Raw genomic sequence first — 25697 nt, 5'->3', positions numbered from 1 at the left:
CTTCATTCGTCTGGTAAGAGTTAAAGTACTACTAGTGGAAAGGCCTGTCACTTATACTTGTCCAGGTACAAACCCCAAAACTTTCATCCACCCACCGAGCCTAGGCCTTTGATGCTCTTCCTCTTACACTCCCCAAAATTCCTCTTGGCATACCCGTTGAAAACATGATGTCGGTATGGCCTGGCGCTGCCGAGCAAAACCTAAGAGGGAAACTCGCACCCTTTCCAATCCATAACAGCAGCGGTCCGTAGACCCGATGTTCGCATCATTCGTCAGGATCAGGATGACATCAATCTGTTGAAATTAGGCAGTGGCAGTGGCAGTGTTGATGGTGATGCCCTCGTACGCAACAAGCGCGCGTCCAGGGTAACTGCGCAATTAGCATTGTCGGAGTAATAATCTAAGCACGGTCAGTAACCAACTCTACCTGACCCTTGGTTCTTTGAGAACTAACTGAAAGGGCTAGAAACGATGCCTTGCCAGTCATCTCTAAATCACCGGCCAGGGTTAAAGACGGTAGAATCTTTCCCCGTATCTCGGGCGTACGAAGAGGACGTAGTTCCCATATGCGACAAGATATCCCGACCCCTTCTTCGCGCTGCGGGAAAGTATACTATCAGAAATAAGCCCGCAGCTTATTCATTCAACTGACACTAGCAAACTCGACACAAGCTACCCAGATATGCCATATCCACGCCTCGGCAAATAGAAGGTCAATGGTGCCTTCTATATACATCAGGAACAGGTGGGGGCACAATGCAATAAATGTGGAGCTGACTTCAGCGGAGGCCATACGGATGACGAATGACTCCAGCCGTTATATCATGCCCAGGCCCAACCACGCAAGCACCTACGCTAAGTACTCAAGGGAAGCCGGATACTATCGGGTATTTCCAATTAACTGCCGAGTTAAATCTGGGATATGCTAGGATTACTAGGTGCCTAGGTATCTACATATGCTAAATCGGATCTCCTACTAATGAACGCGTCCTAGTCAGTAGACTAAGTAGATAATAACCTTACGAAGAACGCCTCAGAGTAGGCTTTGGCCAATAGCACTTTTATGTGGGATTGGCGACTTTGGAGGGATATTCAGGATACAGTACTCTGAATATAGCTTCCACCAGACTGGGTATAGTGAAATTCGAGCCATTAGAGCCGAGATAAAAAGGGAAACTTAACTCCCAAACGAAGTAGATCGGAGACATATCTCACGGTAGGATAACCACTTATTATCAAGTTTGTGCCCTCGGAAAGTATTGTATTGAGCCCTCTCCCGTCTCCGAATCCTACAAGGCCACCCATACGGCACAGCAAGGAACCTTGTCTCAAACCTCCAATTTTGCTTTGGGTCAAGTTGTTCAATCTCATAGTCCCGGAGCACAGTGACAAGGACTTTCGACAGCTCGAACTGAGCCAGGTTACGGCCGGGACATTGGTTGTACCCTGCTCCCCACTGAGCAATCGAGTGAGTTACTGCAGGCAGAGAGAGGGTAGGAGGTGTACATACGTGGATCAAAAACGCATCCATCTTCTTGGTGCGGGCGTCGCTTTGTAGCCAGCGAGTGGGATTGTACTCGTTGCAGTCTGCGCCGAAGAGGTTGGGGTTGCGGTGGATGACCCAAGGGTGGATGCTCAAAACGACCTATTACTTTTGTTAGGCCACTTCGGGTATGAATGAATTGGAAGTGCGTACGCCCTCTGGGAAAAATCTCCCAGCTACCGTTATCCCGCCCTCGGGGACCACGCGAGGAAGGTTATGCGATACACCGGAGTGGAAGCGATATGCTTCTTTCAACTAGACGACCGTTAGCATTCATATTGAGATTATCGAACATCCAAAGGAAGCCTAAACGTACACAAGCTTGCAAGAACGGCAACTTTGCCGCTTCACTATACTGCACCAGGTCTGACAGCTCGCCAGCCGCCGCCGCCGCATCGATTTCATCCCGTACGCGTTTCAGAAACTCGGGCCTTCGAAGAAGATAGTAAATGACCGCCTGCGCCGTCGAACTGACAGTCTCTGCTCCAGCACCAATATTCGCAACCGCCGCGCCAAAGATATCTTCCTCGGACATTCGCTCTGGATGAGACGCGCGCATGTCAAGCCAGCGCTGCATCATGTCGTGCCTGACCTCGGGGTTATTCTTCCGATTGTCGATAGCAAGCAAACATGTGTCAAAGATATGCGAGTTAGGCTGTAGACCTAGCCGACTGAAGATTGGGTTCCCCAGAGTCAGGTTATGGAACCAGACGTAGTTCCCAACGATGGAGATATAATAAACAAGCAGCCCAGTATTCGCAATCGCGTTCCGGATGTCGATACCAGATTGCACGAAGCCGAACGATTTCGAGAAGGTCACTTCGCCGAGGACATCAAAGGCAAAGAAGCTGAACCAGTCTTGGAAGTGTACAGGGGCGCCTGAAACGCATAGTCCGTCAAGGCGGGTCTTAAACAGTTTGAGGACGGCGTCAATGTACGGCTCTGTCTTTGCGATGTTGGAGAGTGAGAATCCGGCGGAAAGGTTTCGCGTTTTGTGGATGTGGCGGGTTGGGTCGAGTTCGGACATTTGGTTCACGTAGCGGTAGTCGGGGAGGCTGAACATGGAGTAGAAGGTGCCCTAGGCAGAAGATCGAGGCAAAGCGTCAGTCTAAGGCGGTGCTGAAGAGCTGACAAGTAAAACGCGTACTTTTGGAATATTGGTGTGAAGGAGCTGCTTAACGGCATCGGGGTGAGAAACGCTGACTTCCTTCTCCGAGATGCGCACGAAATCCCCTGCTTGTCAATAGAAGGCCCTGGGGTAGAATGTATTGAACTAAAGCACATACCATATTCATTATGTAGTCTGATCAATTCCTCTTCGGAATGTCCTTTCCAAGCATGGTACACTTTCCAAAGACTGGAAAAAGAAGCAAGGAATGGCCCTGGGATGTCCTTGATCGGGGACCCATATCTCCTGAAAAGCACACGCAACACAATAGCCACAGCCAGGGAAACCAGCGCTCGATGACCATCTAACAAGGACACAGGGTCGGGAATCATGGCGGTGTGCGTTATGTTCAAGGCGCGTCCGTTGTGCCTTGCTTCGCGAGCAAAAGTCTAAGAAGATAAGCGAAAAGCGAACAATACCAGAAAACAGCTGGCTAAAGAGAGAAACGGGACATGTTATAGGCGGCTGAACAAACCCCGACCTCGATAGCAACGATTGCCGCTCACCAGTGCGGAGTCGAGGTGCCATCTGCATGAACGGGCCAACGGTCACGGTGCAGATAACTAATGCGCCCCAGGCCACACGCCTAGTCGGATTTACCGCAGGCGATATTCTTGTAAAAGCATCAAATTGAAACGGCCGGGCGTTGATCGACCACAAGATAGTGTCAGTGGGCCCAGGCCACCCCCCCTCCCCCACGCAGATTGACAGCTGTCCGGCCCGCGGCTAGTGCTTAGCTAGGGCTGTTTGCTGCTTACCGCGGGGACACCATGATGCCAGAGAGCGCACAAGAGTAGGTAAAGACGAATTAACTCTCTGGTATTGACAAGCTCTCTATACTGGCGTCTGATTCAGGGTCCTTTAGACGAAAAACAGCCGGAAACACCATCCGTGCTGCTCAGCCTGTCGCTGCACATCCAAGCTTGGTACCCCGGTCGATGCCACTAAACAACGGCGCTACTAACGGCACTGCTAACGGCGTCGTCTCACTCGCCTGTGCACCCGGGGTCAGGGGGGAGAGGGGGGAGGGGGCACCTTCCGCGAATAGCCAAGCGGGACTCGGTTAGGAGATGTCAAGATGGCCGGTTGTTATTCCGTAGCTCAGTTGGTGGATCTGAATATTCCTGGAGGCCTGTTCTAGGCCGCCTGCGCCGTACACTATCTTAAGCTACCTCAGGCTTACTCCACTTTCTGGCCGGGGTTCGAGACATTGTTCATCTAGCCGTTGTACTTTTGCAGGCGTATTTGGGCTCCGTCCGAGACTGTACCTTTATTATGTGCCTTGGAGTCCTTACTCGGCCGGAGACCGCGTACACCTGAGAGACTGAACAGGAATCTGAGCCAACGAGCGCCGCATATACCGTCTAGCATGCAAGGGTACGAATCCAAAAGCACTGTTAGCCTCTTCTTGGCCTCCGCTTGTCTCCAGTTTCTCAATTGGTATTCTCCTATACGACAGCGACAATGGGCATTGTTTCCAGGGCAGCTTGACTTCGACCTCGAGTTGTTGACCGGCAAAGCCATATTGCAAAGCACGGTGTGTCCGCAGCACCAGATGCCTTTTTTTTTTATCCCACTCCTCTGTCGTTGTCCCTCTGGAATATACACCTCCAGTTGTGAACAGAATCCGAGTCGCACCAAGTGAAGCCCATCCATGGCATCGGCACAGCCAGAATACTCGACTGCCTTCCTATCAGAAGACCACAGGAAGCCAGCACTGATCGGAATCATTATCGTCACTGCCCTCTCGTTTCTCGTTGTTCTAGTCCGCCTGTATGTGCGCAATTTTCTGATCCGTGAGCTCGGCTGGGATGGCCTTTTTATTGTCCTCACCCGGGCAAGACAATCAGTCCAGTTCTAGATAATAAAGTCATCATTCTCTGCTAATACCTCACCTAGCTAAGCAGCTGTGCAACAATGGCCCTCTGCATAATGATCCTCCGCAACGGAGCGGGTCGACACCTCCCCGCGTTAATGAACACTCCGGACACCCTGGTGAAAATGTACAAATGGCTCGTGACGACTCAAATGGTCTACATGTTCAACCTCTGGCTCTGTTGAGTCTCCGGACTAGCCTTTTACGCGCGCCTGAACCCGATGCCCCGATTAATAACCTTATTGCGACTATCGTTCGCCTTTGTCATGGTCGTCTGGGTCGCGCAGGCTCTTGGCTCCAGTGCGTACCGCTTTCCGCCCTCTGGGGTGAAGTCGAGGGGTTGTGCATGGGGTCGGGGATAGCATTGTGAGATTCGTTGATTTTGCTTCTTCTGGTGAAGATTGTGCTTTTGTTGCAGGCGACAATGACGAGGAAGAGTGCGTTGTTGGGGTTTTTGTGCTTTGGGGTTTCGTATGCTCTCCCTTCGCTACCCATCTATATATCTGTATCTTTTCGCTAACCTATTACCTCTACTTCGTAGCGCAATCGTGTAAGCATCCAACCTAAATACCTCATGCCCCCTTTGACTCTTGGCTGAAATAGAATATCCATCCTGAGGATGATCTCAATGATCGACTCCGTCCAGCAAGCCCACGACGCAGCCTGGTTCTTCTCGCCCGTAGTCGCCTGGACATGCACAGAAATCAGCACCGCGATAATAGCGATCTCTTTACCTGCGCTGCGCGCCATTTTTTGGATTTTTGAAGGAGCAGCGGTCGAGCAGGGATGCGAGTTATCCTTCGCGTTCTAATGGGACTGAGTCTAATGGTGGGATTGGACTTAATGAGGCATCTGGGTTGCGGGAGAGGTTGGGCAGGAAGAGAAGGGGGCCGAGATCTAGATCTAGGGTGTATGATTATGATGCCACGGTTGATGTGGAGGTTGATTGTTCGAGAAGTGCGAGTCAGGAGATTTTGTGGGATGCGACGGATCCCAAGATTAGGGTTACGGAAGACGGTTGATGTTGAGGTTGGGAGGTAGATAAATATATCATCAATCAGAAGTTAATCATTCATAGGCTCATACGTACGGATGACCATCTTGTAGGAGAAGCATGACGAACTTGTACAGGCAGTAGTAGGTACGCATGCGTCTAGGGATATACCTAACAAAGCCGAAAGTTCTTAGTCTGTAGGCCAGCCCCTTTCCTGCCAAAGAGCAGTGCAGACCAGCTGCTCCTCTCCCGATAGGTAGGCATGGCATGGGGGTTGCTCCCTCCTCATCGCAGCAGCAGACGGGACGTACTATCGTTGACTGCTCAAGCACCGTCCATCCCGTCGTCAATGTTGACTCCAGCCTATCCCGATTGCATACTGCTGCGTGAAACGCGTACAGAAATGGAGGTAGGTTTTCTAAGTCTCAATACAATTTTCTAATTCCAATCTAGTTCTAATCAATCTAATCGATCTATTCTAGTGTTTCTACTCATACAGGACACTCCGCCTAGTCAGATTACTTACCCCTCGACGGTCGGTCTATCCTCCCCAATTCCTTCCCCGTTCAACACCTAGCCCTTTCAATTCTTCGCCTCGTCCATGTTCTCACTGCGAGAGAATGCTCTTTCCCCCATCAACTGTCAACCTTCCTCTCACGGTGACGCCCAAGGCCTTCCCTCCTAACTTCTCAAACTCAATTCCCTGCTCAAAACCGCTGGCGCCGTTATCCTGATCATCACGAACACGAACACCAACGATTGCACTGGGAGCAAAAAGCAAAGCTTCTCCAACCTTGAGCTGGACAATCCTCTCAAACAGCGTAGCCACGGTATCATCGTCACGCTCAGACTTGGAGGAACCGACCCCAATTTTCTTCTGCGCAGCAGCCAAATGACCCTTCAGAACCTTCATCCAGTCTGGCGACGTGAAACGGTGCACGATTGTCACGGAACACAGATCCAGCAAGGCGGTCGATACAGTTGGTTCCTGGGTCGAAACGATGATTCGAGCGCCGAGGTGACGCTGCAGACGGACAGCGCGGAGGATTGTTTCAGTGAACACGGCGGACTCGGGGGTTGAGGTCATGTACTTGTCAAAGGTTAGGGCATCATGTATGACTTTAAAGAGGGCTAGGGATTGGAAGGAAATACGTACCTTATGTGCCTCATCCAAAGCAACGACCCGGCCTACGTTGACACCGTTCATATCCGACTGGAGGAATATGCTGAGACAGATATTGAACAGCGAACAAGCGGTTGCCGGAGAGATGCAAGGACACGAAAGATCGACAATCGTCAGACGGCCAGGCTGGAAGAAGACGATGTTAGATACAGACAGCTAAGTCACGGAGACGATAAAAGATATGGTAACTCACCACGCTTGTCCAATCAGTCCCGCCTCCGCCGACCTTGGTCCGCTTCCGCGTCGCGAGCTTGGTCTGCGAAGCGGGCATGAAACTCTCCAATGCATCCAGCCTCTGCAAGAGCGGCGCCATCTGTCCAGGCGTAAAGTCACATCCGTCAATGCGAGTCCTGAACTCACGGTAGTTGAACCCTCTGGCTCCACTCTTTTGCTGAGCGATGCGCATCTCGCGCAGAATACGCTTCACAGACTCCATGTAAAGCGGAACGTCGTCCTCGCTTACGGCCATAAGTTCCATCATCCGTTGGGTTCCCAGATGACCCTGATCAATAGTGAGCGGCTCGATGGTCACGTTGAGACCTGCGTAAGTTTTCTTGATAGAAGAAGTGTTAGGCGGAAATCGCACTGAACGCCGAGAAAGAGATAGAAAGCGAAATGGACGTACCTTGATGGTGGGGATATTGGTCGGCGCACACAGAACCCTCACCTCAATCTCGTCATTCGAAGCGAGATATGCCGCCTCGCAGGGCTGGCCTCTGGCATCGGAGATGAAGGTATCGTAGTGAAAGACCACGGCAGCGAGCGGTTTGGGCAGCCGTCCGAGCTTTGAGGACGGAATCAAGCATGCCTCAAGGATGCAGGAGAGAGTATGGCTCTTGCCGGAGCCTTGTGAGCCGCAGATGAAGGTACTCGAGGGCGGTGTTATGTTGAAGAAGAGTCGAGGATCCTCTTCGGCAGCCACCGGTTCTCCTGCTTTGACTCTCGCATTGGTCAACCGGAGCTTGTCGCTGACACCCGCTAAGAGACCATACTGGAGCGGCGTTGATGGGCCGGGGTCGGTATCAGCATCGGCAGCAGACTCAGGGTCAGACTTTAGGTACCTGGCTTCCGAATCTGCAACAGTATCGGCATGAACCTCTGCATTTTGAGGGACTCGATGGTTTTCAACAAGACGGCGCAAAGCGGGGCTGGCGATGATAGGTGCAAGTGAAGCTTCGTGTCCTGGATGCTTGGGTACATCAGTTCCTAGCAGGTTCAGGTGATACATGGTACCCTCCTCTGAGAGCAGAGGGTCCTGGTCCTGGGAGGCGGACATCGCGGCGAGAAGCGGATACTAGCTGGGACCCAGAGAGTATTGTCAGACTGGATATATGGTGCTGCGGGTGCGTGGCATACAGATAGAAAGGGAGTAAAGCGATGGCGATGGAGGAGCTAGTGGCAGACGGGGATGGGAATCTGCACAACCGGAAGATGTAGAAGAGAAAGAAGAGAGGAGGGAGGGAGAAAGAGCGAGAACAGGGGAGAAGACGACAGAAGAGAGGAGAGTTTCTAGTAACACTGACAGAAATGGCAATGGAGTAAACATGAGCCCGCCTGCACGCTCTGCCATACATTTTTATATGCATGCTCGTTCACGTTGAGTGTCTCTACTCGAGAACACCCTTTCCAGTAGCAGTAAACAGAACTCATTCCAGCAGGGCCAGGGTCTTAGTGACGTTCACGCGGCCTTATACGAATATACAGGAGCTGAGAGGCTCAACACATATGTAGAAAGTATGCGCCGCCGCGGCGCCAAGGAGGCATGTGAAGGGGACGGTAGGACCTGAAGTATGGGCTTGGCGATTCCGAAATGCTACCAGGTACCGACTGCAGCAGAACCTGTCTCGAGTAGAAAATGGTGATCTTGCTGCGGGGTGGATACTAAGACTGAGGAGCACAAGATTTTGATTCATTTTATTGAATGAGCGGAAGGGTAGGCGGGTACGGATCGATCCCCGTTAATCTTGAGCCGCGGGCGTCTCAAATTATCTGAATTGGAGCATCCTCCACGGCGATAGACTCGGTCTCTCTAGAACAGAGTCAATGTTCTACGAAGCCGGCCAAGATGATGATTTCGGTCCGGGATTCAGCTCTCTTCACCTCCGTCTATTACCCGTCGATGCTTATGGATCGGAGACGCCGAACATGTGAGAACTGGTTAGGCGGGTTTATAGGACCATTGCGAACATTGCCGCAAGTGTCAGGTGTAGGCGTCCTCAAAACTGACAGTGAGTCGCAAAGGCCTTCAGCAGATACCGCCGCAAGCGGAGCCGCCGACGGCGCAGGAGGCGTCCCGGCATTTGGGTCCGTGGAGGTGATGATCGACGCCGTGAGATTCAATGCAGGACAGATGCTTGGAGCTTGCTTTCAGGCCTATAGCTGAATCTCTTGGCCTTTTAAGTATGCTCCTGGGGTGTACCTTTTGTACCTTGTATAATCAGCATTCCCTCGCGGCCTGGCCCGTTTATCACGCATCCCTGAAAAGGAAAGCTTCTGGAAGCTCTAGAACAATCATAGAACAATTCGAGAAGGTTTCCGAATGTTCTACAGTTGTCTGCGCTTGTTCTCAAAACTTTCCATGCTGAGCGTTGGAGTTTGGCGAGATTCGAAAATCCCAAGCTAAACCTCGGGGACCATCGTCGAGCCCATGAAGGTGAGGGGAAAGCGATTAACCCGGGCAAAAAGGATGCAAGTACCGGGGTGAAGACCACGCAATCAGGGAAGACAGCCAACTAATAGGATTTGCTCGAGGTTGTTGTCCTTGCGTTTTCTGTGCCAAGTAGGACAAGGCCACAAGGCTGCCAAAGATACCCCTCCTTTTGGACACGGATCTTCTTCGTTTCATTGATTGCCTTTAGCCTTTGGTTTGTTCTCGGTCGGTCTAGACTTTTTTTCGTGCAGAGCCAGCATTGCAGCGAAAGAAAGCAAAGAAGCCTTGCGCTCTTGTATTACAACTTTCGAGACGCGTTCTGTACGAGGGGCAAGGGCAAGGCAGGTGGAAAGCAATAATGGAACATGGTATGAAAGCCCCGCATGGTCCGTTGTAGCTACTTGTTTCCAAGTCGATGATTCTCCATCACTGTGTCACGAGGTGCTGGCCGGGGACGATCACAAAAATACCTCAGCCAAAGAAGAAGTTGCTCGATCCTGGTGCATGATCCTGGCCGGAGCTCTCAAGGCGGAGGTGTCATAGCCTGTGATAGGGGCTGCGCAGGGAAGCATGAAGCCAAGCAACCTATTCCGGAAAACAGAACCATGTGTTGTCACTCAGAGATTGCGATAAAAGGTGACTTGCAGTGTCTGAGGTATATCATGCCAGCCTTGTCCGAGCACAGCCTCGAGTGATTTGATTTTCAGCGGCCGACCGTAAAGAATGGATGTCACAAGACCGGATGAGGCGCCCATCAGCAATTGGAGTAAATCGAGTAGCAAAATTTTCAGGCGATCAATAGAGCGAACGTGTCGCGCGAAGACAAGGAAAAAAGGTGGGTGCTCAAACAAGTAAGCAGCAACGAGAGCACGCAGCCTTGGATTGCAGGTGGAGGGCGATCGCTAAGCAGGTGGGAGCTGATCACCTTGCCACAGGCGGCCTCGCGTGGAATCCTCGGGCTATTGACGCGTGGCTGGAATGGTCTTTTGACAAGGAGATGAGGCTCGTAGGGAAGCAAATGGGAAGGAACAAAGAGACCAAGAGCAGAAATGGAACTAGGCGGCGCAGAAGGGGGGTTAGCAGAGCCGCAAGCCCAAAAGAAATTCCCACCGGGCAGCGGTCTTCTAGTCTGCTCCACAATGCGACATCAGCAGCAACCATCATCCATCCTGGTTCATTTCTATTTTCAGATCCACTTGTCTTATCCCTGATTAAGAGCCTCATCGCCGCCTCCGTCTGACCTCTCTGCCACTACTAATAAGCTAAGGATTCATCCCAGTGTTTTGCTTTGATTCACACAGGGTGTGAGCCAACACCCCCAAACACTTCCCCGTCAGCGCTAACTGGGGCTCCTTTAGTGTTATTCAACTCCATTCTCGAACAGATGTCTAACGCACCCTCGTCACTCCGGTCCGATTGTCTCCCTGTGCGTAGGCCGCCTCGTCCTTGTCTATCTTGTTGGTCATAGTAGAAGATGACCAGCAGGAATCTGGACACCATCCCTTACGATGTGTTCTACCAAGTGGCCTCCAAGCTTGATTGCCATGATTTCATCCACCTCAGTCGCGTCAATCGCACTCTCAACGCCCTGACAAGAGGCGACTCCATTGCGCGGAACACCGTGAGGGTAAGCCCGGGTTCTCCCTTGCGTCGGCGCGCACACACTAATCGAGCCAGAGTGATTTGCTGCATACGGAAGAGGGGAAAAAGGCCGATCGCGCCAAGAGTGGCTACCGCGAAGCCCTCGGGCGTTTGTACGACGTCAAGGAGTCCTTTGCCACCGCTCAACCTTACTCGGCGGCCGTCCTCGGCTATGGTAGCTCTTTTCTCTACGCTGGCGGCTCGCTATGCTACATCTTCAACGATGAGATCCGCGCCCTGGACGTACGTGGAGCAAGCCGCGTGGAGCAGGTCCTGAATCTGCCAAATGTTCTTCGTCGTGCAATTCCAGAATGCAACCCAGAAACTGAAACGACGCGGGTGTCTCTCATGAACTACAGCAACTGGGTGGTCGCATTTCTGGTAGAGCTGGACGACCGGGAAGAGGCATGGATGCTTGCTCTCGACCTCAAGCCCAAGTCAACCTACGAGAGGGGCGGCCGGCTTAGACTGAGGGCGCCGATTGAATCAACACAACGCCTGTTTGTCCGCCACAGCAGGTCGTTTCTTTACTACGGATCACACTCAGCTGTTGACACTCAGGGGCACGCACAGTGGGAGGTCAACTGCGCGGATTTGAATACCGGGAAAATCGTGAAGCAAGACATGGTTGTTTTGGACAGATTTGCTGGCAATGAAATCGGGCAGACGGTCTGCTTTGAAGTCTACCGCGATCACCTCTATGCTATTTCGACCCTAGTTGACTTTGAAGAAGAGGAAGTGGACTGGACCTCATACTACGTCTGGATCTGCTTGAATCCCAGTCTCACAATACCCAAAGACGGCATCAAAACTCACCGCACCTGGCGTCGGCAGCATCGCGAGGGCCCGATCAACGACACCTGGTCTGACCTCTCGCTCAGAGAAGACGAAGCAACTGGGCAGCTGATGATTCTCGAGTGCCGCAGAGAGTGGCGAGGTGGTGGAAGCGAGAACTGCCGGACATATTATATCCAGGCCCTTCCTGCTCCAGCCGATGTCGACAAACAACAACCACCCTCCGATTATTATTTAACTCCAATACCCGCCGATGACCCACTCGCCAAAACACTGGACGAGTACTCTAAGCCCAACTATGAACGACCTCGGAAACGGCTCCGCAGACAGTATCACGCGGAATACGACGGCGACGCTGAACCGAAGCCCAGGCGCGATTTTATCCTTGCAAAGACCAAGTTTCGAACATACAACGTCTCAGCTTCCAGCTATTGTGACCTGGTGAATGACCCTCTCCCGAAAGCGCGCCCCGGCGAAATCGTACCTCGGGATCGAATGCGGATACGCGTTGTGTCGAGGAAGCGAAAGTCGCCTATTGACGAGGAAGGCATCGAGGGCAAAAAACACCGGGGGCTCCTATTTCCACCTGAACTTAGCGAAGCGGACGGGAGTCCGGTGGAAAATAGCGAGGAGCGCTTCGAAACTCGCGGCGTTCACCTTTGGCCCCCTGATGACGCTCCCCCGGAGCTCAACAACTTACTCTGCCCCTCAAAGCGAACCGGACAAGTTCAAGCCGTTGCAGACGATCGATCCTTGGTGTACTCTGTGAATCAGGACGGCCTGGAGCCAGGTGATCAAGCGCTTATCCTTATCAGCTTCGACCCCGCCCTACGACTGCCGGGGCTCAAGCGTCTGAACTTTGGCAGCCATGCCGCTGCCCCGGAGAAAGTCCAAGAGGCCATTGGCATTGAAAGGGCTCATGTAAGTGACGTCGGACAGGACCGCGCATCCATGCACACGACCGTTGCGGGGAAATCGACAAACCATAACGTGCCAGCTGTCCGCGAGGAACCTGCAATGTACCTCAACATCGATCGTGGCTTCTGGTTCCGCTGAAGAGCCCGGATTCTCGGGTTGAGGTCTTCAGGAGGCGAATGCGGATTAGCGTTTTGGCAGAGTCGCACTAGGTACGGCACTAGGTAATGCACAGCCACTGCACTTGCAGGCAGCACTTTTGATTAGCGCATAGCTTATGGTGTAAACTTAGCTAAATATTACAGGCATGGAAGCCATACAATGAGACATTCAACAATGAACATCGGTGCTCTCGTCTCAATCTAGCGAGGCCCCGGCCTCGATATCGCATATTCGCCTTCTCGCACCGTGAAGCGTTAGATTCGACACGGGAGCCGCGGCGCGGGGGCCAACTGAAACAGCACAATATTCAGCCTCGTTTTGCCCCCACCAAAAAAAAAAAAAAAAAAGGTTATGACAAAATTTAAAAGAACTGAAACAGCGCAAGCTTGTCCACAAAGGGGGTTGCGCTCAGCAGTCACGTTGACTAATTCTGACGATGCTGCACCTCAGCCTCGTGTTCTCGGACTTCCTTCTACTCTCTATGCCAAGTAGACTGCGCTTGGCATTCGCCATATACCGTCCTGTTATGGAGCCTCCACATTAGGCTTCGGCATACTGGAACAAGCGACCTTCCTGTTCGCAAGAACGCCGCCACCCAAAACCAATCCCAATATCGGCATAACGCCCTGGTTTACTGCGGCATCCAGATGTGTAGTCGATATTCAACCCTCCTACGCCACTTACATATTGCTGCAACCTACTACATCGCGCCATTACAGAGGTTCAGCGTGGCAAAGAACGCCATGGAGTCGGTCAGGAATAGGATTCCGATGAAGCAACCAGCCTGGCTGGCCTCTTCCGTCTTCCGCCGACAATCACCGATTGATCAAGAAATTGCGCGGTGCAATGATACCAAGGTCTAATTTATGTTTTGTCATCATTATCATACCCACCGTTCTCCGCAATATATATACTCTTCGCCCTTGAAGTACATCTTAATCGTACACCCGATCCACAAAGGCACTCGTGATCTCCGTAAGCGGTCTCGTCTAGAACTCCGCGCTTACACAAGCATCTCTCGCTTGAGCTGCCTATCCGCGAGTCTGAGGCTGACTGGGATTGAGTGGATACCCCTCACTCCAAAGACGAAGCCACGAATACGAGCCCTACTTTCTACGTGAAGGTGGGGATGCGGTACCCAGAAGCTAGCTAGTTATGGTACGAACCCATCACGCAATGTGCATTCCCCCCCACAGCCTCGCCTTGTCTTGAGTTTGGACCGGGACATGGACTGCAATAAAGTTGAGGGATTTACACCATCTTATCGTTTTGCATATCTAACTTGCCCTGCCCTCCACGGGTATGCCATGGTGTGGTCCAGCCCAGCGGCTTCAGCCCAACCCATATGCATTGCGCTCGAGCTCAAACTTTTCGGTTTGTCTGACTTGCTTTGTCCTTGCTTACTCAGAGTACTTACTGTACATAGCAATGCATTTTCTATGCAGGTAGCAGAGTGAGTGAGACAATGAGCTCGCCTTCCAATGAAGGCATTAAAGGCAATGTGATTAGTCACATCCATACGCATCGTGAGACCTTGCGTCCAGCCTCAACGAATTGGAAATCCATCTGTCAACCTGCTACAGCCTCGATCGGCAGAGACAATTGCTGGTCTAATCGCTGTTCCCGTCCAATCCCCACAGAATACCAAGATAGCCTCGAAAGTACCTCTCCTTCACCGCTAGACTCTGTGGCAAAGTTGGAGGAACAAATAAGCTCGCCTCACCCGCCTTCGAGGTCCGGATTGGTTGAGCCATCTTCTTTCAGGGCAGCACGGTGCACATGCAATGCATCTCGCACGCAGCCACGTCTGTTACCCGACCATCTCGACTGCGAGACAGACTCGAGAGACGCGACGCCCCGAGCAGCTAGCTAGTCTTTGATGACTCTGCACTCTGAACGCTTGAAACCGTTTGACTGCATGACAATGAGGCGTGAAATGAAACGAAACAAATTGTTTTTGACCTAGGGCAGCGCAAGAATAGATAATTTTTGATACATCAACCTTGGCTGAGCCTTGCTTGCTGTTTGCCAAGTGTTGAAGTCCAGTCACTGTTCTGTGATCATACCACGAAAAGCATGTACGGGCACGCATATTCTTGGAATCTGGAAAGTCGACGCGACGCCTTCTTCGTTTCGGCGTCAAGCATCTATGTACTGTAGTGTAGATTATTCGATTTCCCCCGCCTATATTCTAGTCAAGAACGTTGGATGGCCGGGATATTGCAACTTCACAGGGAAGAAACATATCAACTAGACGAAGCCGCAATGACGGAAGCCATCGTCCACACAGAATCTGCGAGACGAACATTCTGAATGCTAAAGAGCTACAACAGTCTCCTCCCTAGGGCCAGCTCTCCCGTTTCCATCTCGTACCGAGATATCTCCGCTCTTCTGCCCTGCAGCGAGCACGAGTTTGCTTTTGGAGCCACCAACGGGCCTCGTGCCGCCATGACAGGAACATTGCCGGCCCTCGAAGATCCATCTCTGGTCCATTTCCCGACACGCTTATTGCTCGCTACATTGCACTGCTACAGACCCATAACCTCTGGGGACGGGAAGCCAGGCTTGTAAGCACTGATCAGCCTGCAGGGCGAATTGTAGCAGAGGAATATCAGAAGCTATCGACCGCCCTGATAGACTTTGAAGAGAATATTCCTCCGCTCCACCGCTGGCCGAGCTGGAACTTGCGAGGCTTCAAAGCAGAAGGGCTTGGTTTGGCTTACTTCTCCGCGGTTATGGTACTGCAGCTCTGCCATATCGTCTTGCGACGAGGGTGCCTACGAAGCTAACAGCAGCGGACACTAGAACAAGGAAGCAGTAAAGACTCAACTACGGAGCTCTTTAACAACATGCTCCCTTTACATGAGCAGATCAATGCGTTCTTCGAATCCCGTTTTCCAGATCTTGGACTCATTGCCCTTTGGGCATCAACAGCGCAGTTCAATTGGGGAGAATTTGGAGTTGGAGTTGGAGTTGGAGGAGATCCTGGTACTCCTCTGATAAGCACTGCCTGCCGGATGGCGCCAACAGGCAGCAGCCGAGGTCTAGGCATCAAGGATCAAATTATCATGGCCATGGTCACTATTCTGTTCGATTGTTAACTGAAGGACAATCCGGGTTATATTTTCAGGCCTACAATGGCGTCCGATTCCAAGGTCGTCGTCAGTACCATCACCATCACACCCAATCCATTGACCCATCCATCGCTCTGTCCGCCCTCTCCTCGACCCCTGATACGTCTCCTTTCACGATATATACTTCCAATACGTGATCCCAAACGACCAGAAAACCTGGGATGGTTCAGCCCGAAATGAATTACGACCTACAGGATCCGCCTTGACGCCAGTGGGCTCAATCCAAGACCTCAACCTAGGCGATTTCGATGTCCGCATCTTCACTCCCGAAAGCAAGAGGTCGAGTACGGGCTGGCCAGTCTTCGTCTGGTTCTATGGCGGCGGATGGGCGATCGGTGGTATTAATGACGGGAATGACCTTTGCTCACTCGTTTGCGCAACCGCGGAGTGTGTTGTGGTCACGGTCGGGTATCGCCTTGCGCCTGCGCATCCTTACCCCACGGCCGTGGAAGATGCGGTATCTGCGCTGCAGTGGGTTGTAAGTCCCAGTGGCTCCGAGAAACTAGGAGGCGTCGATAAAACGCGCATCGCGGTAGGAGGAACCTCAGCCGGCGGGAATCTTGCTGCGGTCTTAAGCATGAAAGCTTCGCAGCTCAACCCGCCGATACCAATATGTTTTCAGCTGCTCGTGGTACCAGTAATAGACAATACCGCTTCTGTGTCTGGCATTTGGGCGGAAAACGAGCATGCCCCGTGGTTAAACCCCGCCAGGATGGAATGGTATCGTGCCATGTACTTGCCGAACCGCAAGGATCGGGAATGGTGGGACGCGTCGCCAAATCTCGCGCCCTCGATGCTTCTACGGACGTTTCCGAGAACATTCATTGCGATTGCCGGGCAGGATTTGCTTGCGCCTGACGCGAGGTCGTTTGCGAAGCAGTTGGAGGGGGCTTGGGAGGGTGAGGGGAGCTGGAGATCGTGGTGTTGAGGTTAAGGTTTATGAAGGGGCGACGCAGTCGATCCTTTCTATGAATGGTGAGTCTCCTTACGGTATTTTCTTGGAGCTCTGAGCTGATGATGCTGGACTGCAGGTGTTTTGAGTGAGGGGCCGCTTTTGTTGAGGGATTGTGCTGACCGGGTAGCAAGGGCTTTTGAGAAATGATGGAAGGAGTCATAACAGTGGTTCACTACTGGCAGAGAAGAAGATTTTTGCAAGGTTGTCAAGGACTTCCCATCGAGCGCTGGAACAGATAGAGTACGTAGTTCAAAAGTAACCAAGGAAAGAGCCACCAGCGTCCACCCACTTCAGGGCCAAGGGAAGTCAGCAAGCCAACAGCTCCTTCGACCTTTCATTCCTCAGCACCATGTCACACCCGAAGCTATCGGGCACACCACTAAGCCCATTGGAAGATTTGACCGTGGGCGGAACTGGCACTCCCTCCTCATCAACCGGACATTTCAACTCCATCGTCGCCGACAGCGTCGCGACAGCGGCAGGTTACTCGCGAGCTAACCAACGCTCAAAAGTTTGACCTAATTAGGCAAGGTATAAGTAGCTTAATAGGACAAGTAAACGTATTACAAATATTCAAGGGAATTAAAATAAATGATACTGAAGTATTTAAAGGTAAGCATGCTACCTTAAGAAGATATCTAACCTTAATAGACATGTATATCCGTATAAACAACTTGAGCAAAACGGATGTATAGGACAAGGTTGTATTCGCAGGGACCTATCTTAAAGGGCCTGCCTTTAACTAGTTTAAACCCTATATAAGAGTCTTCTAGGATAATAGAATAAAAAAAATACTAAAATACCCTCCTTCCCGCGCCTAGATTATAGAATAAAAAGCTTCTATTGATAGATTAGACTGACTATTCTTTATGATAAAAACTGAAAACCTATACAAAATAAATCATACCTATTAAAATATCAAAAACTGATATCTAAAGCAGAAGGATATTGTCACGGGCTTAGGTAGTATTGTTTTCAACTAGCTGTCCTGTATAAACGAGTATCACAAGCTTAGAGAAACAGATAAAAGACAGAAACATGAACTTTCTTTCCTCCTTTTTATCAACTTTTCTGAATATATGTTAACACTTTTGACTTTTCTGAACCATGGTTCAGATAGATGTAACTTTGTTTAAGCTTTTGGTTGAGGGCATTGCCGATAACCAAGACCCAGGCCATGGCCTGTGACAATAACCGCCTCCAAGGACGCTTCCACCAGCTACTATCAAGTAAAAATAGAACCTTGTCCTTGTCACGGCCCTGCGTGCCGCGATCCCGTTCAAACTGGAGGTTCATCGCATACCAGTATTGTGCCGTCCCAGACCGCCTGCCTCTTCAGGTTAGCCCTCGCTTTGCGAGAGGCTTCCCACAAACACTTTCCGATGTACATTATTCTCTTCTCCATGCTTAGTATTCTACCATATAGCACCGGAACGGTCATATTTGGCCTTCTGTTTGGCATGCCGTATCAGTCCTTAAACAGCATGGCTATGCTATTCGAGACCCTAAGAACCCACCATTTATATATTGGCGCTCCATAGGTATTGGGAGGCGATAAGGATCAAACAGGAGATAAAGAACCAAATATGGAAGATATTCCCCTATGTCCCTTTACAGATTCTGAGCCAAAGCTCCAACAACTGTGGAAGGAAGCTTTATTACATAATAGGCGGTATTGGCTTCTACGGAACATGGTCTGTGAAGGAGCTAGACAAATCCCATCTTATTGGGGACTGCCTATTTCAATATCAGAATGCTCTGTTGATGAAGGGCAACAATTAATATGGAGAGATTGTATATGGATTCTATATTATGAGCCGCTGCATACCTCTATTATCCATCAATGTCATGATTCAGCCCTAACAGGACATCCTGGTCGTGACCTTTTAAAGGCAATTATCAACAGAAGATTTACTTGGCCAGGTTTATCACAAGATGTACAACAGTTCTTACCTAACTGTGACATCTGTGGCAGCAAAGCTATATAGAGGGAAAAGAGATATGGTCTTTTAAAACCACTGCCTATTCCTGAGCGGCAATAGAGTGAGATATCTATTAACTTTATAACTGATTTACCTATATCCAGGACAGGAGCTACATCTATCATGGTAATTACAGATTAACTGTTTAAAAGCTGTATCTTTAAAGCTATGAAAAGAGCGATTCCTAATGTAAGGGGACGTAAATAGATGGATCTTCCTATCTAAACGTGCCGTATGTACAAGAGGGCAGACAGAAGGTAGAGGGGCAGGAACCACGTGACCACAGCCGCGTAAGCTACGCGGTGCATGTTATGGGATCAACCCATAACAATGAAAGAGATAACAGTTCAAGCAGTTGTGGACTTGCTAATAAAATATCTAATCCAGTATCATGGACCTCTATCAGCAATTGTGTCTGACAGGGGTCCTCAATTTGTCTCTCTAATATAGAAATGAATTTGTGCCTTGATGAGGATTACCAGAAGACTATTAACAGCATTCCATCCTGTTGTGGTTTGCACAGGGGAAGAAGGTTTGAGGGGCAGAATGAAGCTGTATCGACTACACGCACGTAGCCTACTAATGAGCGGATGCCTTCATCTATAAGGTCTCTATCCTTTAGACGATTGTCTCTCTCCTTGATAGATACAATGATTAACACAATGAGGGGTAGATGCTCGAGAGTTAGAGTAGCCAAGCGGCTAAGCTAGAGATCACGTGGTCTTATACTTTTGTATTACTCCCCTTTGTTTAATAACCCAAAATAAATGAAATGAAGCTATACAAGCTTCCAAAACAGGAAATTACAAAAATAGTATAGGGGTATTGAACACCTTATATCTTATCAATCTGCGGGTCTAGATATTATATTATAGAATTTTATTTTAACTCTAACTGTAGTAGTTAAATTATCTGCTGATACCTATTTACCTTTATTACCTTTGTCAGTCCGTCTGCAACTATTTGAGAGGTAGGAATGTATTTTGGCTTGATATCTCCATGCTCGATGAAGTCCCGAATAGCATGATATTATACACGGATATGTTTGCTGCGTAGATGGTTAGCTGGATTAGATGCTAGTGTGAAAGCACCTTGATTATTAATCCCTAATTGGGTCGGTCCCTTAGGATGCTTCTGAATAGCCGCTAGGAAGTGTCTAATCTAGATAGCCTGCTTTGCTGCCTCTGCAGCTGCAATATATTCCGCTTCTGTAGTGGACATAGCAGTAATCGGTTACTTCCTGCTACACCAACTAACTGGTCCATCAGCCATCGTAAAGACATAGGCACTAGTTAATCAGTGCTTTGTGGCATTCCTGTATAATAAATCTGAGTAGCCCACTAGGGTCCCTTCACTCCCCTTTGCACTATAGGTTATCCCGTACGTGATAGTACCTTTAATATAGCGAAGGAGGTGTTTCGAAGCTCTGAGGTGGATATCTCGGGGATCTGCAAGATACTAGCTTAATTAGTTGACCGAGAACTGGATATCTGGCCTGGTACCGCTAGCTAGATAAGTAAGTTATCTAATAATCTTCCTGAATTTAGCATGCAGATCGCGAGGTAGCTTCCTAGATAATTTATTATCTAGATCAATGCTAGGATTTAGTGGGGTACCTTGAGAGGCTAATTCTGTTAAATTCCTCTAAGATAGAACATGTATAGAACTCCTGGTCTAGTTAGATAGAGTCCTTAGCCTGGGTAATCTAGATCCCTAATATCTTCTACGCAAGTCCTAGGTCTTTTATTGGGTAGAAGCTCTTTAGGTAATCTTTGGTAGACTTAATATCCTTGATATCTTTGCTAAAGATCAAGATATTATCCACATAGAGAGCTATAATAACACCATGGTTATTAATAAAGACTCCAGGATCTGCAGTACTCTGGCAGAATCTAATTAATATAATAAACTTCTTAACCTTTTGGTTCTAAAGATAGGCAGATTATCAAAGTCTGTATAGGGATTGTAGTATCTCATATATATTATTTAGATCATGGGATTTGGGATCTACTCCCTCAGGGATCTCTATATAGATCTGTTTATTAATCTTAGATCTAATATAGGTATTTATTATGTCAAGTAGATAGGCTTTCAGGCCATGGGTTACTGCTAAAGTAAATAGGATTCGAAGACTCTCTAATTAAATAACTAGGGTAAATATATCCTTGTAGTCTAATCCTTCACGTTAGGAGAAGCCCCGGGCAACTAGCCTTGCTTTAAACCGGTTAATTTATTTATCAGCTCTATACTTGATATCAAAAACCTATTTGGTTAATACCACAGCTTGGTCCTTCGGCCTTCTGACATATCTCCAGGTTCCGAACTAGATTAGGTTATTCAGCTCAAGCTTAATTGCTTCCTTCTATTTAACTCCGTACGTGGGATTATTGATTGCCTCTTTATAGGTCTTTAGAATAGGGATCTGCCTATTGGGTTGTTTATTGGCCTTGAAAGCGTCATGATCACTAAGATGAAGTTCCAGTGATATAGCTAGATTAGCTACTTTATTAATTCGCTGCTGTTCGATAGCTAGGCGCAGAGAAGGATCTCTTGATGCCTCCCTTTCTTCTCTGTGTTTCTGGGCTCGTGGCTTTTGCCTATAAATATCCTCCGTCTGCTTGGATTCGATTACTGCTTGTGTGGGCTTTTGAATTCGGTTTGGTCTGCTAGACTCGGAGGGTTTGATTGATATCAGGAGTGGTAGTGATAATAATAATAGCCGTGAAGTTATTCTTGCAGGGCTTGGTTAAGTAGATAGGTTGGGTTGAGGTCCTCCCTGATTTAATAGCCTGTATGCTAGGATAACAACCTCTATCCTCTGATTAGTTAATTCAGAATTCTGACCATCTTTATCTATATTACTGCTTCTAACTTCGGCTTCATTTTCAATATTATTCTTATTACTAGTGGTACCTCCAGCGCTGGCAGTACTTCTAACACCTGTAGTATCTATACTGCCTTCTTTATTGCTTATATTATTAGCTCCCGGAGCTTTAATAATGCTTCCCCTAGTTCCTGAGCTCGCCGCAGGAACTTTAAATATCTTTTAAAACACAGGTTCTTCCCTTAGATCCCTTGATCCTGGCTCCTTGCTAATAAAGCCTTGCTTGTTCTCTAGGAATATTGGATTCGTGACTCGATAGATCTTCTAGTCTTGCTTGGCCATGACCAGGTAGTGGTCTTAGCTTGACTTGTATCTAATAAATACTCCTTTAACAGCTCGTGGCTCTAGCTTATTACTTGTCTTCTTGTAGAACTATACTCTGGAGAACAGGATTCTAAACTTTGATATATCTAGAGGGCTCCCAAACTATATCTCAAAGGGAGTCTTTTTGGTACCGCGCACCCGGACTACTTGGTTTTGAAGATAATTGGCTATCTTGATCGCGTATAGCTAATACTCTTTCGGGATATTTGCATCAATAAGGATTACTTGGGTTATCTCTAGAAGGTATTGGTTTAACCTCTCTGCCATGCCATTCTGCTGTAGTATATCAGGCTCGGTGAATTTAATCTGAATCCCTTTTTTCAAGGCCCATGGCTCTAGCGCCTTGAATTCCTTTATATTATCAGTTCGAATAATAAGCAACTTGATATCTTTCTCCTACTTAGCTAGGGCTAGCTATTACTCTAGGATACCCTTTACTATGGTAGCTTCCTGATCCTTTATTAGATATATCCATGAAAGCCTCATGTAGTTATCTGTTAATAACAGATAGTATCTCTCTAGGGTCTTTGCCTTACTATATAGACCCTAAAAATCTATATAGACTTTCTTCAAGGGTCTTGATACCCTTGGAACCTCTGCGTGGCTCTATCTCTTTATACTCTTTACCTGGATACATGTCTCACAGGTCTTTAACTCCTCAATTACCTCTTTCCCAGGTAAGAGTCCTAGTTCCTTTGTTATCTATTTAAATCTGGCCTTTCCTGGATAGCCTAAATATTGATGGAGCAATCCCCAGTTAATCTACTTTATAAGCCTTGCAGATTCTGTGGTTCCAGGCTTCCTAAGCCTTTTGGCTAATGCATTCTTGCTTCTTACTTATCCTAGGTAGCTTGTATAACTGATATTATATCCTCTTGCTAGGATATCTCCTTGTCTCTTGAAGAATCAGTATTTCTTCCTCACATGCTTATTCCAGATACCCTGATCCTGGAGAGCTTGGGTCAATAGAAGGGTTTGCCTTATCCTAGGCATGTATAATATATTTTGAATTCAGGCTACTTTCCTACTACTTAATAGGATTCTTATTATTCCTCTGCTAGTAATTTTAATAGATTTCCTAGCGGTTCCTAGACTGCCTCTATACATCTGATCTAAAGACTCGAATAGATTAATCTTGCTGCTGCAGGTACTTGTTGCTTTACTATCAATAATAGGGTTGTTGCTCCCCTTTAATTAGTATACTTTCTCATTTGCTTCTCCTTCAAGCAGGTATTCGAATCGATTACTAATCTATTCCTTTAATTTAACTCGGTAGGTGTTCTTAACCGCTCGGTTTGCCTTTTATTTGTATACTCAGTGCGCGCTGTCTCTAGCAGTTCCTCTGCTACTAGCGCTTGAATCACTGTTAATATCTGATTCTTCTACCGTACGGGCTTTTCCTCTCTGGCGGCCTTTATACCTTTCTCGGCCCTTATCTCTGCCAGTTCTTCTAAGGTCTTGTCTTGAATCTCTGCTGTTTCAATCCTTTTAGCTATTTATTTCCTCTGGCTCCCTTTCCTTCTTAGGGGCTCTGCAATCTCTTGCAAAGTGGCCTATCTTGCTATAATTAAAGTATTCCCTTTGCTTTACTCAATTAGCTAATTCACTAGTACTATCTAAGGGTTTCTCTGCTTGAATTGCTATTTCCTTCTTTTCTAATCAGGATAGTATAACTGCTCGCTTGGTCTCTCTAATAGACCTGAGGCTATTTGTATATACCTTATATTCTAGTAGTAATCTACACAGAAACAAAACTATTAAAGTATCCTGATCTAGGTATTCCTTTTCCTATATATCCTTAACCTCTTCATGCAACCCTTTAAGGTCCTGAATAGCTTTGCTAATCTTTATTTTAAGATCTATATTCTATATAAATAACTATATTAGCAGGTTAATCTTTCTCCTTGGGTTTATAGCCTTATATTTATCCATGAGGTAGATCCAGATATCTCCGCTGATATCCAAGTTCTTTACTACTATTGTATTTCCTTCAGAGATATAGGCAGTCAGGTACGTGACTATAAGCATGTTATATTTAATATAGCTATTATCTTCTATTACATGGTTAAGGAGCTTAGTCTTCCCTTCCAGCCTTATCTTCCTAGTATTCTCAATCACTCTCTAACACTTTTGAAGCTTTAGAAGACCCTCTATCCTTTTCTTCTATAATTATATATTTAGTCTATCTAATATCTTATATTTTATACTAACTAGCTTGATCTGATTATCCCTATCAAGGGGGGGAAGTAGTTCTCCTCCCGGTATCTTTAATAATTTACTCTGGAGTTGCTCGCTAGGATCTTCTTCAATCTTAATATCACTAGCGCTTTGGATTCTGTCTGGTATAGTTCTCTTAATTATCTTGCTTGCCTTGTTCCTATTAAGTATCTCGGGCGTCTTAATTAGCTTAGTTCTCTTAACTATCTCGCTTGCCCTGGGTACTGTCTTGGTTGGTTCAATCGTCCCTATTAGTTTATCAAATACTCCGGGTATATTCAGCTCCGCTAGGCCTTCAGTCTCTCGGCTTGAAACGTATCTCCTAGTCCATGGGTCTCGTTGAGCCGGCGGCATCCGTCGTGTTTGTATCTAGGTACGTGGTTCAATAGCCCGATCAGGGATAGGTAGGCAGGGTATACGGGCCTGGCTACCTTCACAAGATCGAGGATTAACACGCCGTGTATAGTATTAATTCTATTGAATTGGGCAAGACGATTAGTTCTCACGCAATCCCCCGAGGTGCTAGGCCTGCTGGCTAGGCTAGACATAGCAGCCCGGGCTCATAACCTATGTTATGGTTTGCACAGAGGAAGAAGGTTTGAGGGGCAGAATGAAGCTATATTAACTACACGCACGTAGCCTACTAATAAGCGGATGCCTTTATCTATAAGGTCTCTATCCTTTAGACGATTGTCTCTCTCCTTGATAGATACAATGATTAACACAATGAGGGGTAGATGCTCGAGAGTTGGAGTAGCCAAGCGGCTAAGCTAGAGATCACGTGGTCTCATACTTTCGTATCACATCCAGAAACAGACGGATCCACTGAACGCAAAAACCAGGATTTAGAAGCTGTCACGCAGTGTGCACAGTTCGCTATATCGGTCATCCCTGATGACTCAGTTCTTAGTCAGCATTAGGTAGTTAACGTAATTCCCGGGTGACCCGTACTTCCCGGGTCATCCGTGCACACGCCTTAAAACTAGATGCTTGATCAACTTTAAAGTAATATACCACTGCCAAAAGTAATTTAAATTGCAGAAACTAAAAGCCAAAACGAGTAGGACAGCTGGTTCTCTTATGTCCCTGAATATTACATTCTGAACATCTTGGTGGAGCACGTTCAGGTACACCTAAACTTTGAGGAGCACCTTCGCTGGTACCCCCCCCTCTTGCTTCTATCTCCTCATTTCTGGACGAAATTAGATCCCTGGCTTCCTGAAATGAAAGACCTTCTGTACAAGCCATCTGGCGTTTGGATCGGCTCTTTTTCT

At 48.2% G+C, this 25697-nt stretch overlaps 5 protein-coding genes across 5 annotated transcripts; 3 read left to right on the top strand and 2 right to left on the bottom strand.

Moving 5' to 3' along the window:
* Positions 1 to 303: 303 nt before the first annotated feature.
* Positions 304 to 3043, bottom strand: BDV17DRAFT_289031 (cytochrome P450; the record flags this gene model as incomplete). The annotated part of the gene is made up of 7 exons (XM_073761564.1): positions 304 to 370; positions 1308 to 1456; positions 1511 to 1645; positions 1697 to 1798; positions 1860 to 2621; positions 2691 to 2776; positions 2830 to 3043. The coding sequence occupies 7 exons, from the start codon at positions 3041 to 3043 to the stop codon at positions 304 to 306; spliced, it is 1515 nt and encodes a 504-aa protein (XP_073617862.1).
* Positions 3044 to 6004: 2961 nt separating this feature from the next.
* On the bottom strand, positions 6005 to 8571 carry BDV17DRAFT_19247 (uncharacterized protein). The gene is made up of 5 exons (XM_073755137.1): positions 8337 to 8571; positions 7390 to 8062; positions 6958 to 7317; positions 6738 to 6890; positions 6005 to 6671 (listed from the first exon to the last, which is right to left on the bottom strand). The coding sequence occupies exons 2-5, from the start codon at positions 8038 to 8040 to the stop codon at positions 6189 to 6191; spliced, it is 1647 nt and encodes a 548-aa protein (XP_073617861.1). The 5' UTR covers positions 8041 to 8062; positions 8337 to 8571; the 3' UTR covers positions 6005 to 6188.
* A 2192-nt stretch (positions 8572 to 10763) lies between these two features.
* On the top strand, positions 10764 to 13287 carry fbx15 (F-box domain protein). Its single transcript, XM_073755105.1, has 3 exons — positions 10764 to 11041; positions 11092 to 12977; positions 13071 to 13287. The coding sequence occupies exons 1-2, from the start codon at positions 10889 to 10891 to the stop codon at positions 12904 to 12906; spliced, it is 1968 nt and encodes a 655-aa protein (XP_073617860.1). The 5' UTR covers positions 10764 to 10888; the 3' UTR covers positions 12907 to 12977; positions 13071 to 13287.
* An 852-nt stretch (positions 13288 to 14139) lies between these two features.
* Positions 14140 to 15020, top strand: BDV17DRAFT_19092 (uncharacterized protein). The gene is made up of 2 exons (XM_073755101.1): positions 14140 to 14301; positions 14354 to 15020. The coding sequence occupies exons 1-2, from the start codon at positions 14230 to 14232 to the stop codon at positions 14798 to 14800; spliced, it is 519 nt and encodes a 172-aa protein (XP_073617859.1). The 5' UTR covers positions 14140 to 14229; the 3' UTR covers positions 14801 to 15020.
* A 1044-nt stretch (positions 15021 to 16064) lies between these two features.
* On the top strand, positions 16065 to 16989 carry BDV17DRAFT_289028 (alpha/beta hydrolase; the record flags this gene model as incomplete). Its single annotated transcript, XM_073761563.1, has 2 exons — positions 16065 to 16092; positions 16256 to 16989. The coding sequence occupies 2 exons, from the start codon at positions 16065 to 16067 to the stop codon at positions 16987 to 16989; spliced, it is 762 nt and encodes a 253-aa protein (XP_073617858.1).
* Between the last annotated feature and the right edge of the window lie 8708 nt (positions 16990 to 25697).

This window comes from Aspergillus undulatus, assembly GCF_047715775.1.
Source record: "Aspergillus undulatus strain CBS 261.88 unplaced genomic scaffold BDV17scaffold_11, whole genome shotgun sequence".
In the NCBI taxonomy this organism is placed as follows: domain Eukaryota; kingdom Fungi; phylum Ascomycota; class Eurotiomycetes; order Eurotiales; family Aspergillaceae; genus Aspergillus; species Aspergillus undulatus.
The sequence above is the reverse complement of the archived record's forward strand: the minus strand, read 5'-3'. Positions and strand labels throughout refer to the sequence as shown.

Excerpts from the sequence above, each read along its gene's own strand:
- BDV17DRAFT_19247 (XM_073755137.1), bottom strand. The coding sequence starts at position 8,040 with ATGTCCGCCTCCCAGGACCAGGACCCTCTGCTCTCAGAGGAGGGTACC. Across the intron at positions 6,891-6,957 it reads GGACTGATTGGACAAGCGTG|CCTGGCCGTCTGACGATTGT; the intron begins GTGAGTTACCAT and ends GTCTTCTTCCAG. Across the intron at positions 6,672-6,737 it reads CTTTGGATGAGGCACATAAG|TACATGACCTCAACCCCCGA; the intron begins GTACGTATTTCC and ends ACCTTTGACAAG.
- fbx15 (XM_073755105.1), top strand. The coding sequence starts at position 10,889 with ATGACCAGCAGGAATCTGGACACCATCCCTTACGATGTGTTCTACCAA. Across the intron at positions 11,042-11,091 it reads TTGCGCGGAACACCGTGAGG|AGTGATTTGCTGCATACGGA; the intron begins GTAAGCCCGGGT and ends TAATCGAGCCAG.
- BDV17DRAFT_19092 (XM_073755101.1), top strand. The coding sequence starts at position 14,230 with ATGCCATGGTGTGGTCCAGCCCAGCGGCTTCAGCCCAACCCATATGCA. Across the intron at positions 14,302-14,353 it reads GCTCGAGCTCAAACTTTTCG|CAATGCATTTTCTATGCAGG; the intron begins GTTTGTCTGACT and ends TACTGTACATAG.